Source organism: Elaeis guineensis, chromosome 2 (assembly GCF_000442705.2).
Source record: "Elaeis guineensis isolate ETL-2024a chromosome 2, EG11, whole genome shotgun sequence".
NCBI lineage: Eukaryota > Viridiplantae > Streptophyta > Magnoliopsida > Arecales > Arecaceae > Elaeis > Elaeis guineensis.
Window position 1 is genome coordinate 94,448,916 of NC_025994.2, and position 18,015 is coordinate 94,466,930.

Consider the following 18,015-nt stretch of genomic DNA (forward strand, 5'->3'; position numbering starts at 1 on the left):
GCAATGTGAGATTCCTATTGCTGCAGGATGATGTCTTGAGTAGGTCTCATGTCAGGGGGAGTACAACATACGATGGAGATGAGATCGAGTGGTCTGGCTCGATTCCCATATTTGCCCATCAATAATCAGCAGACGATTGCCCTAGGGGCATGAGGACGAGGAGATCCAGAAGCTCTCGAAGTTAGGAGGAGATTGAATATCGAGTCGAGATGGAGATTGTTAGGATTTGATACCTCGAGATTCGATCTATATTGAGCCTACAGTGAGGTTTGCGACGAAAAATGGAGTCCAACGAGACTAAGATCACCTCAAACAGAGCTCGGACGGAGGAGATACGAGCTTTTGAAATCGACACAAAATCTGGGGCGATGGAGGACCGCCGGCGGCTGGCGGCGGGCTCGCAGAGCGGCGGCCGCGCGGCCGCAGGCTGTGGGATACTGCCCAATGCGCGGCAGCGCGCGGGCTGGGCGCGCACAGGGTGTGGCCCAGCGGGCGCGCTTGGCCCAGGCGCGGGGCGCGCAGGCCGGCCTAGGCGTGGAGCGCGCGGGGCGCACGGGCCGGCCCAAGCCCAGCACACGCCGGTGCCCAGCCCAGCGCCCGCGCGATCCACCGTGGACTGCGGGGCGCTGGTGGTCTACGAGAAATAATGCTGGGTGTGGGTAGTTTTCTTGCTCGTGAGGATCAATGGGTTTGGTTTTCTCGTGCGGTGCGAAGATCAGAGATCCAAAAAAAAAAGGAGCTCGCGTGACGTTGTGAGAGGAGCAGAAGGCTCCTGGACAGCAGACAGCGGTCACTTCAGAGGTTCAGGAAAGTCTTCTTAGAGAGTGAGCTTTTGGGAGGAAAAATTTTTTGTGAGAGAGAAATTGAGTGTACGAATATTGAGAGTGAGATCTTCTCTTGTAAAATTTCTTTTTTATAGTGAAGTTTGCATTTTCCGTGGAGGCGAGCCCTTTTATGGCTAATCTACGTATTTTGATTGTTTTTTATTTTTTATTTTTTTTTTATTGCATCGCGCGATAGTGAAAAGATCCTGAGAGATGGTGTCCTGACCAAACATCCATCCAACAATTGACATTTTCATCGACATGGATCCTAGAGATATTTCTTTCATCTGTTTACAATGAGTTCTCCATGCAACCTTGTTATCCACCCCCCACCCCCTACCCCCACAACAAAACAAAAAAAAGAAAAAAAAAAAAAAAAAAAAGGCAACGACATCACCCAAATGATATTAGTGAAAGCCCACATTATGCTAATTGCCTTGAAGGTTGGAGGACTTAAATGGCATCGGATTCAAATTGTATCTTTCGTGCAAATGAATGATTGATTTTTTTATTATAATATTAATCATTTGATTACATATTATATATATCTCAATACGCTCTATTTTTTTTTTTTAATCCATCTGCATATATTTCAAAACAGTCATTGAGAAATCTAACAGTTGACATCTGAAAGAAGCTGAATCATTCTTCAGTGCGAAAGATGCAGACCAAACCCAATGGCATCAGGGCTGCATAGTGGTCAAGCTGCATGAGGGATTTGCTTGTCCGAAGCTAACCCTATTTACTCATATACTTTTGGTTGGATAGAGGGTGCAATCAAGCTCAAGATAAACATGGAGGATCCTACGTACATATGAATATAATCAGTGCTCTATATAGCTTAGGTAGTGAGCAATGGAAGGACAATGTATATGCATTAACACATTTTGCCTTTCAGCTATCTTATCAAATATCATCAGGAAATATTAACCAACTATATATACAAATATTTTTCATTTCTATCTATGCAGTCCTGATTTATATATGGGTTCGGATGGGTCTTCCATCCACGGAGTCCTGATTTTTAGCATTCTTCAAGACGACACTCACTCTTGCGTCTCGATTTTTGCTCAAAAAGACTAATGTTCTCCAAGACTTCTACGGTTTTAAGATGAAACAAGTTCGCTCGAGAAACATTGCTTGCGAGTAAAGTTGATCATGGATTAAATTTTGGATCTAAATTTTATCCATTAAATGAGTAAAATTTTAAAATAAATTTATATAAAATTTGATATTTTTTAAATCTAAACTCAATCCGTGACCAAACCTACTTGCGACTCGAGGTGGCAGCGTGGCCATGCTTGAAGGGGATGGCCCGGCATGAGAGGTTCGCACTACTTTGCTCCAAGTGCGGCAACGCAAGGAGAGCGGTGGGTTAGGAAGACAAGTTCAAGTGTCGGTAAATATTTTTTTTATTTTTTTTAAAAAGTCGAGGTACTAATGTTTCCCACACCCGTCGAACTGATAATATTCCGACGTTGGATTAAAATACATGATGGGTGGCGTTTTTTAATGATTTGTAAGTGAAGACTGAACGCTGTCGCCGTCCTGTCTTGACCGACAGTCAACGATTCGGAGGATGGGCTCTTCCGAATTCGAATCGTCGAGTCCTGCACGTGACGCTGACGGCAACGGCGCGTATGCGTCGTGGGCGCCAGCTGTAATAGCGCCTGGAAGGAAATTAGGAAATCCAGCCTCCTGTTTTGTTTTTTTTTTTTTTATTTTTGGTAAACTTTTTTTTTTTTTTTTGCTATCTAAAAGGTAGATCTGGCACTGGCCTTTTGCTGGATTCTTCCCTTCTATTTTTTCTTTTTTTTTTTTTTATTCGTCTCATGTCTCTGGTCCATCTCTCCAGTGAACTACTAGTGTGGACGTGGAGCAAATTGAAAGTGGCTAGCTAATGATGGGGCAAATATATTTTCAAACGGAGAAATTTTTTGTATATTATTTTATAAAAAAAATAAATTATTTAATTATATTGAATTATATAATATAATTAATAATGAGATAAATATTTAATGATGTTCATTATTTTTGATAAAAATATTTTTTTCATCTATAAAATAAAAAAAATATATTATCATTTTTTAATATCTTATATAATTTTTTTATAAATATATATAATATTCTGAACATGGTATATGATTTTTTATGAATATATATAATATCTTGAACAATATATATGGCTTCTTAATATCTTATATGATTTTTTATCAATATCTATAAAAATAATATATATGACTTTCTATGGATATATATGACATTCTGAATAAAATATATGATTTTTTGATATTTTATATGATTTTTTATTGATTATAAAAATGATAATACTTAAATTACAGCACCATTATAAATTTTTTGGCCTCAATATATATTTGAAACGATTGAGGCACTTTTTATCTACAAATTACCTTTTAATTCTAGCAATTATCTAAAGATCAAATCTTTGTGATTCTTTTTATTAGTCCATTAATATTGGAGAATCCATTGTAACCACCATTGATCCACCGTACAAGGAAGATTGGTTTCACTCATATGATGATGCAGGAGCTTGATATGATTTATTGGGGATATTGGATTTTATTTTGCTCGCTTGTGTTTTTATTTAGCTATTGTGTAATATTTTTCTCAATTAGTTTTATGATAAAAGAGCCCATGGACATTAATGAAGTAAGCAATGTGTTGCCCTCCCCTAAATTTTCCTAACATTCCAAGTTCTATCGATGGTGGTACTTGATTCCAATTCGCTTGATTCATATGCTCAGAATTTTACCAACTTGGTAGGTTAACACTTCTACCCTTCGACGTTATGTCCCCACATAATTGATATTCTACCTTTATATGCACATGGTTTTTCCTATATACAATTTTCTTCTACGTGATCGTTCATGAATTAAAAATATACAAATGAATGTTGCTTCATAAGAAATAGTTGGGAATGAATTTTTTAATTAAAAATAAATTAAATATAGATCATACTCATTCATCATATTTCAGTTCTAAAAAATTTATAAAATTTTAATAGATATTGTGACTTGTGATAACTAAAGAATTCGTTTGAAATTTTTTCAGACACTCAAAGCGCAGCCATAAAACAAATCCATTCTACTGTACGGTTTGTATTTTGAATCAGATTTATATTTATATGGCGGGCGACTAGGAACTGCTAAAAAAGAATTCTATCAACAAATAAATTAAGCCATGTATAAAAAATTAGTGGCTTTTTTTTATAAGAAAAAAAATTAATGGCTTTAACGTTAACATTTTAACTTGATGCTGGACCCACGTGATGTGGATCGACGAGCTAACGAGATATGATACATTGCTGCTGGAAACCCTAATAATTCTTCAAAATTTTCCCAACATCCATGAGACAAGGTTATTTTCATTTTAGAACATATACCACGGCCTGTTTGGAAAATAATATATGAAGAGGAAATACCAATTTTACCCGACGCATGGTGCAGTTCTTTTCATGCCTTAGAGGTTACTGTTAGAAGTTCGAGATGCATCGCAACCAAGCCAGGCTATGCGACAAGACAGTAATCGTGAATCCTGGCTTATTGCACGCTAAGATGCTTTTGCCCACAAACGACGTGCATGTTTGTTTTTTTGGTAAACTAACCGCATTCATATATTTAAAATCTATTTGAATAATTAAATTTAAAATTTTATAAAATTTATGATCTGATGATAAAAAATATTAGGTTATAAATAGATCAAATTATATATTTATAAATATCTAAAATTATTTTTGAATGAATTGATCCAAATTTCATATCAAATTATAAATATTTTTTTTTCTCTACGAAATTTAGATCAGTTCATTCAAAAAATAATTTGGATACTTATAGATAAATAATCTAATCTATCGATAGTCTATTATTTTTATATTTAAATCATGAATCTTATAAACTTTTAGATTTAATCATCCAAACAGTCTGTATGATTGTAAAGTTCATTCCCATGGTTCAATTGCAGGAAGAGTCCTGCACGAATGTTTTTTACCCTATTTCCATTGTTTGGAGATACGTGGGAAGAGGTGACGATTAAAACGCACCGACACGGGATAATGTTAATTGAGGAATGGGGCTTGTCCTTCTGATGCAACTTTCGGTGGTTCACGTGGCAGTTCACGCATCTTGTTGGCTAAATTATCCGTGTTAATGAATTAAGTAATTCTTATCAACTATAGCCTCGAATGACGTGACCTTGGCCCGGCACATGCTACGTTTCCTCGCTCAATCCAACCCTTCCCAAAGCTCGATATATATATATATATATATATATATATGTATATATATATATATGTAAAAGAGCATGGATGAACAATTGCAATAAAATTTTTTCCAACTATTTTTAAAATATATTATAATAATTTAAAAATTATAATAAATAAAAAAAATTTAATAATCAAATTTTAAAAAAATTATAAAAATATTTTTTCAATTTTAATCTAATTTTATTTACACCACTGTACTTAAAAAAATATTAGATTATCCTTCTAATTATCGATATATTCCAATATGATCTAATTTTCTATCTTCATTAATGGAAAGATGTCACGTGACCATCACATGATATTATTATTTTATAAAATAATAAAAATATTTTTATTTTTATTTTCTCCCTCTTCTCTAATTGATCCCCTCCTTTTCCATTGCCTGCGTCCTCTTTTTTTTTCTCCTCCTTTCTCCTCTCTCCTCTCCATCCTCCTCGCTCATTTCTCCTCCTTTACGGCGGCTCCTTTCATATCCATTCATTTTTTCACCACCTTCCCTTCTTCCTTCTCATGCTCATCTTCCTCTTCCTTCATCCCTTCTCTTTTATTGATCTCGATCTCCATTGCTGGTATTTTTTTTCTCCTTCCTTTCTCCTCATCTATTTTTCTTTCCTTTCTCCTCACCTATTTCTCTTCCTTCATGACGGTTTCTTTCATCTTCATCTATTCTAAATTAAATTAAAATTGAAAAAATATTTTTATAATATTTTATTAAATTTTTATTATAGGATAAATATAAATTTTTATAATAATCAAATAAAAATTTCTGCATCAATAGTAGTATCTATAAAATAAATGAAAAATCTTATACAGATGCTTTGATATTCTCGTAGAAACTTCTACCATTAATATCGGCTCTTAGCGATTCATGAAATATATATTTTTTAATAATAAAATAAATTATAAATAATAGAATATTTATATATAAAAATTTTTGTTATATGTTAAGTAATGAAGTTTAATGGCGGCAAAATATATTAATAACAACATCATTTGTATATACAGCATGAATAACTTTAATGAGGATCAAATACATCAATAACGGCATCGATGTGATGGAAGGACAAATTGAGTAGACTTAGTCAAGGAAAAAATGGAGAGCGATCTTGCGACATATATGAATGCCGGTGGAGGAGATGGAGGAAGATTGGAGAAGAGGATGCGAGGGAAGAAAGGACAGCGATGGTTGTTTGAAATTGCCATCCATCAACTCCATTGGTACGATTCAAAAATCTACTAGATGGGTGTGTATGAGAGATGTGATAGTGTCTCAGTCTCACACGGAAGACGCAACCCAAACCCTTGCTCTCGCACACTTGTTTGTTAATATTCGCATTATTATTTTATTCATTTATTTTGGCTAGCGTAATTATTTTTGGAAGTAAAATCATGTATTAAATAGAAATAAAATATGAATTTCTCGCGTATTTTCTTTTTTTTTTTTCCAACTTAGACAGATCAATTGTATACTCCACATCGCCAGACAATTTGTGCATCCTTCATGCATCGTAGTTCTCAATCAAAGCATGAATTTTTTGAAACAAAGCAAATGCATCATCCCTTGTAAAGAGAGGTTCACAGCAATTTCCTAAATCCATGCCCTGAAGGCTGAAGGAAGCTCTTGCTAACCAACCAATTCATCCAGAGCTGTTTTAACTCTCTTAACTAATTAAAACATGCCTCCGCAAAGAATGCAAACAAAAACAGCTGCTATATCACCCAAATTCATGCCTATAATTAGGCTTTATCACAGCGACAAACCGCTTTCCTTGCTTTAGTAATATTAGATAAGGATTGAAATTAACTTTAAGCAAGATGCTTTTCAGACATGACATTTGCAGTGTTGTTATTTGTCATGTCATCACTAAGTTAATCAAATTTGGGCCCATAGAATTTCCATTGCAGGGCAATAATCTTTTGAATGCATATATGTATCCATAAAACAGTAACTTTTTCTTTTTATAGAGTGGACCTTTTCCTTCTCAATTAAGCAATTGAATATTTGAGAATGCCGTTGGAGTTGCCCCGATCCCACATGGCCCACTGACACCGATACAAACACCTGATTAAGGCGCCGCATAAAGCTATTAAGGAGATCCAGCAAAGATAGCAGCGAGATGATGAGTAGACATCATTGATCCCAAGTTGGCCCTCAAGCCTTAAGTAAACGTCCTTCCAGCCTTTTCTTACTGCATTACCCTATATACAGTGGAGACAAGTTACTAAAAAAATTTCTCGTTGTCACTTGGCTTGCATGGACCGTAAGGTCTGAATGAGGTTATTCTCATTGTGTAGAGACATGGCAAAGTTGATAGGTAGACATCACTGATCCCCCTTGGCTCACATGGACCAAAAGAATAAAATCGGAAAGTATTGCATGAGGTTACATAGTGAAGAGATTAAGAAAAATATTTTTACGTATTCTCCTCCGTGTAGAAGAAAATATTTTACAGGCGTATATTGGGCTTGGCAACTCGCCATCACATCGGTTCATGGTATTTAACCAGGCTCCGTAACTCGGCTCACTATCACCTTAATGCGAGATTTGGAGGTGGTTACATGAAAACAGGTTGACCGCCACTTGCGTGCGCGGCGATGGAACTGTAGTTCCTTGGTTAGCCGGTTCATAACCATTGGCATTGTACCCGTCACCCCTTCTGCCGACCCCTGCCCTTCTTTACTCCCGCATCATCCCGTGACGGCTCTCTCTCTCTCTCTCTCTACACTACAAAAGGAGGCCTGTCTGGAAGGCACACAATTCACAAGTCCGCGTCTATTAGTACGCTTGCTTCCCGATTAATTATCCCTTCCGATCTCCATTCCGCTCCGCTCACACTATTCGCCACTATCAGAATGTGGCCGTAGATCTCGTCTTCTCCTCCCATTCTTTTCCCCTTTCCCTTTTACTGTGCTTCTTCCCTAATTACCCATTCTCCAAGCATCTTCTTTTTTTTTTTTTCTCTAGGCGGGAAGCAAAGGGAAGGGGGAGGGGCCTCAGAATGGGAAAGACCAGCCTCTTGGCTTCTTTCCTCTTCTTTTCTCTTCTTATTTCCTCTGTCCGAGGTGACGACCCCTATCGCTTCTTCACCTGGAACATCACCTACGGCGACATCTGGCCTCTCGGTGTCAAACAACAGGTCCTCTCTCTCTCCATCTTCGTCTTCTCGTTTCTCCGTGTTTTCTTTGAAATGGGAGAACTTTTGTTCAATGATTTGTTCTTTGGTGGCGGATTTCAGGGGATTTTGATCAATGGCCAGTTCCCGGGGCCCCAGATCGAGGCGGTCACCAATGACAACATCATCATCAACGTCTTCAACAGTTTGCCGGAGCCTTTCCTGCTCTCCTGGTCACTACTATTCTTTCCGTCACTATTTTTTTTTCTCTTTTTCTTTATTATCAAATTATTCTTTACGCTTCAATTCATGGAAGTCATTTGGCGAGATCAAATTCAAGGTCCAAATCTGTGTTTTTTTTTTTTTGGCAACGCGATCTATAAAAATAAATCGGTGGGAATCACCCACATGTTTGTGAGGGACGCCGACGCCACTTCTGGCTGTCGCTTTAGAGGATGACGTGGTTCCGAGGGGTTTCGCCTCTGGGGAAAAGGGGCGAAATCGGGGACACGCTTGTCATTTTCTTCTTGTGAAAGGCGGGATGCGATTGGCGCTCCTTTTAGCTTTTAGATCTGGTTTTTTTTTTTTTAAAAAAATTAAAATAATAAACAATCTAAAAAACAGGGCGGCAGTGGGAACCAGGCATCCGATCCCTCTCTTATTTGTGTGGTTTAATTGTTACATATGGCATATCTGATCTGATGTTGGTGCAATCCAAGCTGCCCTTAGATTGAGATCTGAAGGTTAGAATGGAATACGCGGGGCCCGCTTATTTATTATGGATTTCATGTCAGCCGCCAACTTCCACTAATAAAGATTGTCAGTGGTGACAGGTTGTGATACTGTGAATGGGTCGGAGTAATTGGGTTTGGGCCCTTCATGAACGTGCCTCGGGAGACCTGACCTTTTGTTGAGCACTAGAGGCCTTTTGAAAGGATCAATGTCAAAGTGCCTGTGTGTTAGAAATCGAAGCCATTATGAGATAGCTATTGGACAAGTTAGAGTAGGCCCACACCTATAAGATAACTGTGCAGGTCTAAACCTGAAGTGTTAAATTTGTAAGCTTGGGCCAAGGCCCTGTAATGTTTAACTAGATAGCATGAGTTCTTAGTATCGTAATTGAATAGATCAAGAGTTATCTAATAATATACAAATTTCTCAATTTATGAGTTATTCAAGAAGAACACACAGACTGCAAATTGAAGATCTTATCTAGTTTTGTTGTTGTGGTGTTATTAGCTGTTGTTTGTTTTCCTTCGTATTGCATGATTATTTTTACAACAATAATTATATGAATATATCACCAGCCAGACTAGAATCAGATCGGTCGGATTTAGACTCGAGATCCGATCAATCAAAGCTTTATAATAAAAGATGTTACATCAATGATCTAAGTTGTTGAATATGATTTATTATCTCAAAATTGCTTGCACACAAAAAATCATATAATTTGAAGATGTCTAGCTTACATATTAAGTAGTCAAAAATTGGACAGTCTAAATAAAATTAGATTAGATTTATATTTTGATTACTTAATACATAGGTTACGGGTCTTCAAATCATATGATTGTTGATGTACAAGTAATTTTAAGATGGTAGATCACATCCAACGGTTGGATCATCGATGTAAGACTCCTATTATTCAGTTTTAATTTGATCGGATCTGAATTCAAATTCGAACGATGTTATCTCCGTACATCAATAACCACGGAATGTTTTCTCTGTTGACATCTTTCTTTGAGTCGTGGTCATCTGATTTTTTTCCTCCCAAAGCTGAAAGGTTCCCAAGCATTCTCTGTATGCAGAAGAATTTCATATAACAGTCAGTATTCCGTTCGATAAGATTGATTAAATTACTTAACGCGAAACTCTGGAATCATGAGGTTTTATTTGTACTAATGAAACAAAAAATCGCGGTACCGTATGGACTGTTCTTGTTTCATTTGAGTAATTTGGGCGCATCAGTTTTTTCCTCATCTCCGTTCTACAAGAATTCTGACACTGATGTATGGGGTTTTAAATGTTTGCACAGGAACGGGATACAGCAGAGGAGGAATTCATGGCAAGATGGGGTCTATGGCACCAACTGTCCCATCCCACCTCGAAGGAACTTTACCTATGTGCTGCAAGTGAAGGACCAGATTGGAAGCTACTTCTACTTCCCCTCTCTCGCATTCCACAAGGCTGCTGGTGGATTTGGTGGCTTCAGGATTCTGAGTCGTCCATTGATTCCTGTGCCCTTCCCTCCTCCTGCTGGAGATCATACTTTGTTGATTGGCGACTGGTACAAGGCCAACCACACTGTAAGCCATCCTAACTGCAACAATTGCTCATGTTGAGTCCCAGCGAGATTTTTTTTTTTTTTTTTTTTTTTAAAAAAAAGAAGAAGAGAATACACTGAAGCCATCATTGGCATCAACTGTTCATTCTTCTTCCTCATTTTTTTCCCCACTTCTGCACATAAGCATTGCTCCATGTTTCTATCAAGGACCGTATCTTCATCCTTGCTTATACTACTTTGATATCTTCAGTCTAGCATGAACTAGCGAGTTGTTATTTTTATACTTTAGTTGCCTCGATTTATCATTATTTGCTGTAATAAGTTTTTATTTTTTCCATTCGTAGGTTCTGAAATACATATTAGACAGTGGTAGGAATCTTCCTTTTCCTGATGGTGTTCTAATCAATGGCCGTGGATGGAATGGGAACTATTTTACAGTTGATCGAGGTGCTCCTCATCTTCTTTTATCTAAAATGACAAACCACTGCTACTCTGCACAAAGTTAAAAGTAGATACTATCCATCTGTTCTTCCATTTTTTCTGTGTTTTTATCTCACTACACTGCGATATATATTATACGAGTTATGTTTGGTTAATTTGATATCACCGTGGTGGATATTATATTTTGATTCTTACAGGTAAAACATACCGGTTTCGGATATCCAATGTGGGGTTGACAACATCTCTAAACATAAGATTTCAAGGGCACACGATGAAGCTGGTTGAGGTTGAAGGGTCTCACACCCTCCAAAATACCTATTCTTCATTGGATGTCCATCTGGGCCAGTCCTACTCAGTCCTAGTCACAGCTGATCAGCCGCCGCGGGACTATTACATTGTGGTTTCCACCCGATTTACCAGCACTGTGCTCACCACCACTGCCATCCTCCATTACAGTAATTCTTTTGGAAAACCTGTGGACCCACTTCCTTGGGGGCCTACCATCCAGATTGATTGGTCCCTCAACCAGGCTAGATCTGTCCGGTATTATCCTGATATTTCACTTCAAAATATTTAATGATCACGTATTTATGTTCTCATTTTTCTGTCATCTTTTTCACCCCTTAATGTGCATCTATTTATCCTTGTGCACTGTGAGCCGTATAAGCTTCTCTGAAGATAGTTTATCAGGTTCATGAATAAATTCTCAAGCAATTCAATTAAGCTCTTTAATTATGCCAATGTCCTCTCTGTAAATAAAAAATTGTTTCCTGTGTTGTATCGGTGTAGTGGTTTGTATCTAAATTTGATCCGAATCCTTGGTTATAAAATTTATCTCCATCTTATGTCTTATGGTCTCTACTCTCTATCATTAAGTTTTTTTTTAATATAATTAGTTATAATCTGACTTATGAACTTTGCTCCTATTTCAGCTTGGAATACATGCAATTTGGTTTTCTATATTTCCTCTTAAATTTACTTAGACTGTTGAATTTGATGATCGCAACCATGCAAAACCTTTTCTAGTCTATCAACGTAATATTTAGCATATATAGATGGGAGCTAAAGCTAGTATCTTTAACAATATGGATAGATATTTTGATGTGGTTTGCTCTAATTTTGTTGATTTACTAAATTTCTTATTCCACTTTGTAGATTTTCAAATTAACGTGGATCACTGATCTTTTCTTATCTAAAACCCAGATGGAATCTCTCAGCTAGTGGGCCAAGGCCTAACCCACAAGGTTCCTATCACTATGGGCTTGTCAACACTACCCGAACCATTAGGCTTGCAAACTCTGCACCTATCATCAATGGCAAGCAGAGATATGCTGTCAACAGTGTCTCCTTTATTCCAGCTGATACTCCCCTGAAACTTGCTGACTTCTACAAGATTTCTGGTGTATTTTCACTTGGAAGCATTCCTTATAACCCAACATTTGGAGGTGGTTATCTCCAGACCTCCGTTATGGCAGCTAATTTTCGAGAATATGTTGAGATTGTCTTTGAGAACTATGAAGATACTGTTCAATCATGGCATATTGATGGATATTCCTTCTGGGTTGTCGGGTACTAATGAAGAAGCTAAATCATTTTTACCGAGAGTTTATATTTTCATTCTTAATTACCTATTGTAATCAAGAATTATTTGGAACTCTGCAGAATGGATGGAGGGCAATGGACAGCAGCTAGCAGGAAGTCTTACAATTTGAGAGACACTGTTAATCGTTGCACTGTTCAGGTAATTATTGAGACTTTAAACTTTCATTTTTCCTTGCTCTTCAACAGATTGGTTAATCAACATCTCAGAGTTTTAAGGTTCAGTAATGGCAAATGTCTATGACTAGAAAACTCTAGATAGAAAAAAAAATGACTTGAGAGTATCCTATGATAACCCTGTTCAGTAAATTTTAGATGTTGTTGTGATGTTTGGCAAGCTGTCATAATTTTGTGCCCCACTGAATTTTCTGCATTGATGTCGAAATTGCATGATTATGTCTGGGACTTTTGGATTGACCAAAATCATGGTGCAGCTCCTCAAACCAACAATAACTGGAAATATATAGATTCAGCTGACTTATCTAGCCTGAGAAGTACAACTACAATGAGTTAATTTCATCTGTTACATTTGGATTATCTAACACATGGGTGATATTAAACTTATTTCAGGTGTATCCAAAAGGATGGACTGCTATCTATATGCCTTTGGATAATGTAGGTATGTGGAATGTAAGGTCTGAAAACTGGGCTCGACAATACTTGGGGCAGCAATTCTATCTCCGTGTGTACTCTCCAGCAAATTCATGGAGGGATGAATACCCAATTCCTAGGAATGCACTTCTTTGTGGCCGGGCTGCAGGTCGTCGAACAAGACCACTCTGATCAAGTGCATGTCCAGATCTTGTCACGAGGGGGTGACAGATTGTTTACATGAGATCAGATGGCTACTTTGGGAGATATTGCTAGGAACTCAGCTTGGAGCTCCGCTTGGGCCTGCTTTTTTTATTCAAAGCAATTCTCATATCTATTTGTTGCTTCCTTAGCTGCTGCAATGGTAACCATTGTTTGTAGGAAAATCAGGTTCTGTATGTGTATCACTCCATATGTTGTTTCCTTGCAATGTAGCTGTTAGGATTTGACGCCTCGAGATTCAGTCCATATTGAGCCCACAGCGAGGTTCGCGGCGAAAAACGGAGTCCAATGAGACCAAGATCACCTGAAACGGAGCTCGGATGGAGGAGATACGAGCTTTTGAAGTCGGCACGAGAATCGAGGTGGTGGAGGACCGTCAGCGATCGGCGGCGGGCGGCAGCGGCGCGTGACCCAGGCCCGCGCGGGACGCGCGACCCAGGCCCGCGGCCCCTTTGCCCCGGTCCACCGTGGATCGGGCGGTCCACGGCGGGGCCTGTGGACCGTGTGGGCATTTTCCACGCATTTCTCGCGGTCCACGGCACTATTCCGTAGATTGGAGCACGATCGGACAGTCCAGGGAGATTCCGGTGACGATCCGATGGTTCAAGAGGTTGATTTGACTTGTTTAGGACTCTTAAACCTAATCTAATTAGGTTTAAACTCTGTTTAACCCTTTAAAAGGGCCCTGTGACGAACAGATGGGGTGTGGTTCGGATTTCTCGCCGTACAGCGCCGTACAAACCCGAGAAGAGAGAGAGAGGCGGAAGCGTTGCTGTGAGAGAAGGAGCAGGACTTCTGGACAGCGGTCGTCAGGCTCTTCAGGGGTTCAGGGGGGTCTCCAAGAGAGAGAGCTTTTGTGAGGGGAACTTCAGATGAGAGAGAATTGGGTGTACAAGGGTTGAGGGTGAGGTCTCCTCTTATAAATTTTTTTTTTCATAGTGAAGTTTGCATGCCCCGTGGAGGCGAGCCCTTTTGTGGTTGATCCACGTATTTTGATTGTTTTCTTTTTGTTTTGTTTCTTCTTTCTTCCTGCTGCATCGCGTGGTACTGAAAGGATCTTAGGAGGTGGTGTCCTGGCCAGACATCCACCCAACAAGTGGTATCAGAGCAAGGCAGTACAAGGACGCAGATTGCAGCGGTAGTGAGCAAGACTGAAGATGAAGAAAACAGGAACAATCAAGATGGAGATCAACAAGTTCGATGGTAAGAGTAATTTCTCCTTGTGGCAGGCAAGGGTGAAAGATGTGCTCATCCAACAGGGATTGATCGATGCTCTCTTGTGCGATGAGAAGCCGACCACCATGGAGGTGCGGGATTGGAAACGGCTACAGATGCAGGTGGTGAGTACCATCCGCATGTACCTGACGGATGAGGTGGTGATCCATGTGCTGAGCGAGACTTCTCCGACGGTGCTGTGGTCGAAGCTCGAGGAGTTGTACATGGCGAAGTCTCTCACCAACACTCTTTTCTTCTGGAGGCAGTTCTACTAACTGCGGATGACTGAGGGACAGAGCGTGCAGGAGCATCTCAGTCACTTCCAGAAGATCCTCACCGACCTTCTCAGCGTTGGCGAGAACGTTGAGGAGAAGACCAGGGCGTTGGTTTTGCTGGCGTCGCTTCTCTCTTCGTACGAGTCCTTGGTGACTGCTCTTCTAGTGGGGAAGAGCACTATCAAGATGGACGAGGTCATCGCGGCGATATTCCAGAACGAGGTTCTCAGGAGGGAGAATCCAGCTTCGAGCTCAGGTGGCGGTAGCTCAGCTTTGGTGGCTTCTGGAGGAGCAGGAGGCGGTAGACGGAGCGACAGAAGATCGCATCGAGGGCGGTCTAAGTCCAGAAGAGACTTGAGCAAAATCAGATGTTACCGGTGTGAGGAGTTGGGGCATCTAGCCAGAGATTGCCCTCAACTGAAAAATCGGACGGTGGCTGCTGTAGCGACGATCGGCAGCGATTCAGATGGAGATGTCCTGGAGATATCTGACGCGGTATCTACTTTTTCCCAGCAGTGGATATTAGATTCTGCATGCTCCTATCATGTGTGTTGTAGAGAGGAGCAGTTTGACTTCTTGGAGAACAGTGAGGGCACTGTATATCTGCCGGATGGATCGAGCTGTGCGATCAGAGGCATTGGGACGGTCAGCTAGAGGACACATGACGGTGCAGCGAGGAGATTGGGGGAGGTCCGATACATATCCGATTTCAGGCGGAATCTTATCTCACTTAGCAGATTGGATTCGAGAGGCTACAGGACGGTAGCTGGTGGAGAAATCCTGAGGGTGTTACGCGGTGATAGGATTGTGCTGGAGGGGAAGAAGGAGAGCAGAGGACATTATTACCTGGTAGGGAGTCCAGTGCGAGGTGGAGCTTTGAGAGCCAGGTGGAGCCCAGAGCGAGGTGGAGCTCCAGGAGGCGGATCGGGCACGAGACAGGAGACTCGGAAGGACGAGAGGCGACGTCGTAATGTGAGATTCCTATTGCCACAAGATGATGCCCCGAGCAGGTCTCAGGTCAGGAGGAGCACAGCATACGACGGAGATGGGATCGAGCAGCCTGGCTCGACTCCCATGTTTGCCCATCCATGATCAGCAGGCGATTACCCCAGGGCATAGGGGCGAGGAGATCTAGAAGCTCTCGGAGTTTGGAGGAGGCCGAATATCGAGTCGAGGTGGAGATTGTTAGGATTTGACGCATCGAGATTCAGTCCACATTGAGCCCACAGTGAGGTTCGCGGCGAAAAACGGAGTCCAACGAGATCAAGATCACCTGAAACGGAGCTCGGATGGAGGAGATACGAGCTTTTGAAGTCGGCACGAGAATCGAGGTGGTGGAGGATCGCCGGCGATCGGCGGCGGGCGGCAGCGGCGCGGCCGTAGGCGGCGGTGCGCAGGACGCGCGACCCAAGCCCGCGCGAGACGCGCGACCCAGGCCCAGGTCTGCGCGGGACGCGCGACCCAGGCCCGCGGCCCCTTTGCCCTGGTCCACCGTGGACCGAGCGGTCCACGATGGGGCCTGTGGACCGCGTGGGCGTTTCCCACGCATTTCTCGCGGTCCATGATACTATTTCGTGGATCGGAGCGCGATCGGACGGCCCAGGGAGATTCCGGTGATGATCCGACGGTTCAGGAGGCTGATTTGGCTTGTTTAGGATTCTTAAACCTAATCTAATTAGGTTTAAACTCTGTTTAATCCTTTAAAAGTGTCCTATGATGAATAGAAGGGGTGTGGTTCGGGTTTCTCGCCGTACAGCGCCGTACGAACCCGAGAAGAGAGAAAGAGGCGGAAGCGTTGCTGTGAGAGAAGGAGCAGTGCTCCTGGACAGCGGTCGCCAGGCTCTTCAGGGGTTCAGGGGGTCTCCAAAAGAGAGAGAGCTTTTGTGAGCGGAACTTCAGATGAGAGAGAATTGGGTATACAAGGATTGAGGATGAGGTCTCCTCTTGTAAAATTTCTTTTTCATAGTGAAGTTTGCATGTCCCGTGGAGGCGAGTCTTTTTGTGGCTGATCCACGTATTTTGATTATTTTCTTTTTGTTTTGTTTCTTCTTTCTTCCTGCTGCATCGCGTGGTACTGAAAGGATCTTAGAAGGTGGTGTCCTGACCAGACATCCATCCAACAGTAGCTTTAGCAAATATACCAGGCTCAGCTAGCTTCATCTGAGTTGCCTTAATATATGATTTCATAATCATTCCAGAAAATAGAAAGTAGCATGCATATTTTACAATCGGCAGCATATCTACCGAGTTATCACAAATCAATTTTGAAACCCAAAAAAGGGACGCTGCACTTTTTGATAAATTTGATCAACTCCTTTATATGGAAAAGAAGTCATTGAATAGAGACTGCAGGCTTTTCACTTCCAAGGACTACATAAACTTAAGTGCCATTCAGCCTTTTTTCAAATTCAAAGATTTTCTTAACAGCCAATAGGGAAAAAAATTTATAGGAACTGGCAATTATTTGACTGTTATTTTCCAATATCATCATGGGACCTAGATGGGATGCTTTGGTTGATTTGCTTTTACAGCAAGATGTGTACACTATCCCTTATAGAGTGTTTTACATCCGCTATCCAATTGGAGACCTAGTTTGCTTACCGGCTGAACGTTTAGTTTAGTTGCGGTGCTGAAATTTCTAGCGTACAAAGTGGGAGTGTGTGTTCTTTCTGAAAGATTCATTAGACGATTGGATGCCAAACGTATATAGACAGCAGTATGGGACAACATTTTGGTTTTATAAACATTTATATGTCGGCATGCAGGAGATAAATTGACCTTCTAGCTGGTTATGTTTGTCCAATATTATCTAAATACATACATCTATAATGCTTGTCACATTGTTATAAAATAAGCATTTTCCATTTCATTCAACAAATTTTAACTCTTGTATGTACTTCTTTTGTGTTATAAGAAGGAATACTAGGCGTCACCTCATTCACAACATGAGTGGTCCATGTGAGAGAATAGTGTATATGCTTTACTGCGATAATAATTGGATTAAAAAAATTCACCTGTCAATATTGAAAAGATCCATTCCTTGTGTCAGCTAGTGAACTTCTCTTGCTTCTCTCTCGAATAGTGCAAAATTTGAAATAATACAAGTCTTTATTAAAGAAAGATGCCATGCATGGGATGCTCATTGTTTTCAATCAGCAAAGGTTCTAGTGCA

The 18,015-nt window shown here is 40.4% G+C and overlaps 1 protein-coding gene across 1 annotated transcript; it reads left to right on the forward strand.

The window, feature by feature from the left end:
• The first annotated feature begins 7,788 nt into the window (after positions 1 to 7,788).
• Positions 7,789 to 13,591, forward strand: LOC105051005 (L-ascorbate oxidase homolog). Its single transcript, XM_010931255.4, has 8 exons — positions 7,789 to 8,243; positions 8,343 to 8,452; positions 10,252 to 10,522; positions 10,845 to 10,947; positions 11,139 to 11,484; positions 12,145 to 12,510; positions 12,604 to 12,682; positions 13,111 to 13,591. The coding sequence occupies exons 1-8, from the start codon at positions 8,106 to 8,108 to the stop codon at positions 13,321 to 13,323; spliced, it is 1,626 nt and encodes a 541-aa protein (XP_010929557.1). The 5' UTR covers positions 7,789 to 8,105; the 3' UTR covers positions 13,324 to 13,591.
• Positions 13,592 to 18,015: the final 4,424 nt, after the last annotated feature.

Bases quoted from the DNA above. Each gene is read 5' to 3' on its own strand.
- LOC105051005 (XM_010931255.4), top strand. From the start codon at position 8,106: ATGGGAAAGACCAGCCTCTTGGCTTCTTTCCTCTTCTTTTCTCTTCTT. The intron at 11,485-12,144 runs GTATTATCCTGA...TCTAAAACCCAG, and splicing joins AACCAGGCTAGATCTGTCCG to ATGGAATCTCTCAGCTAGTG. The intron at 12,511-12,603 runs GTACTAATGAAG...GGAACTCTGCAG, and splicing joins TATTCCTTCTGGGTTGTCGG to AATGGATGGAGGGCAATGGA.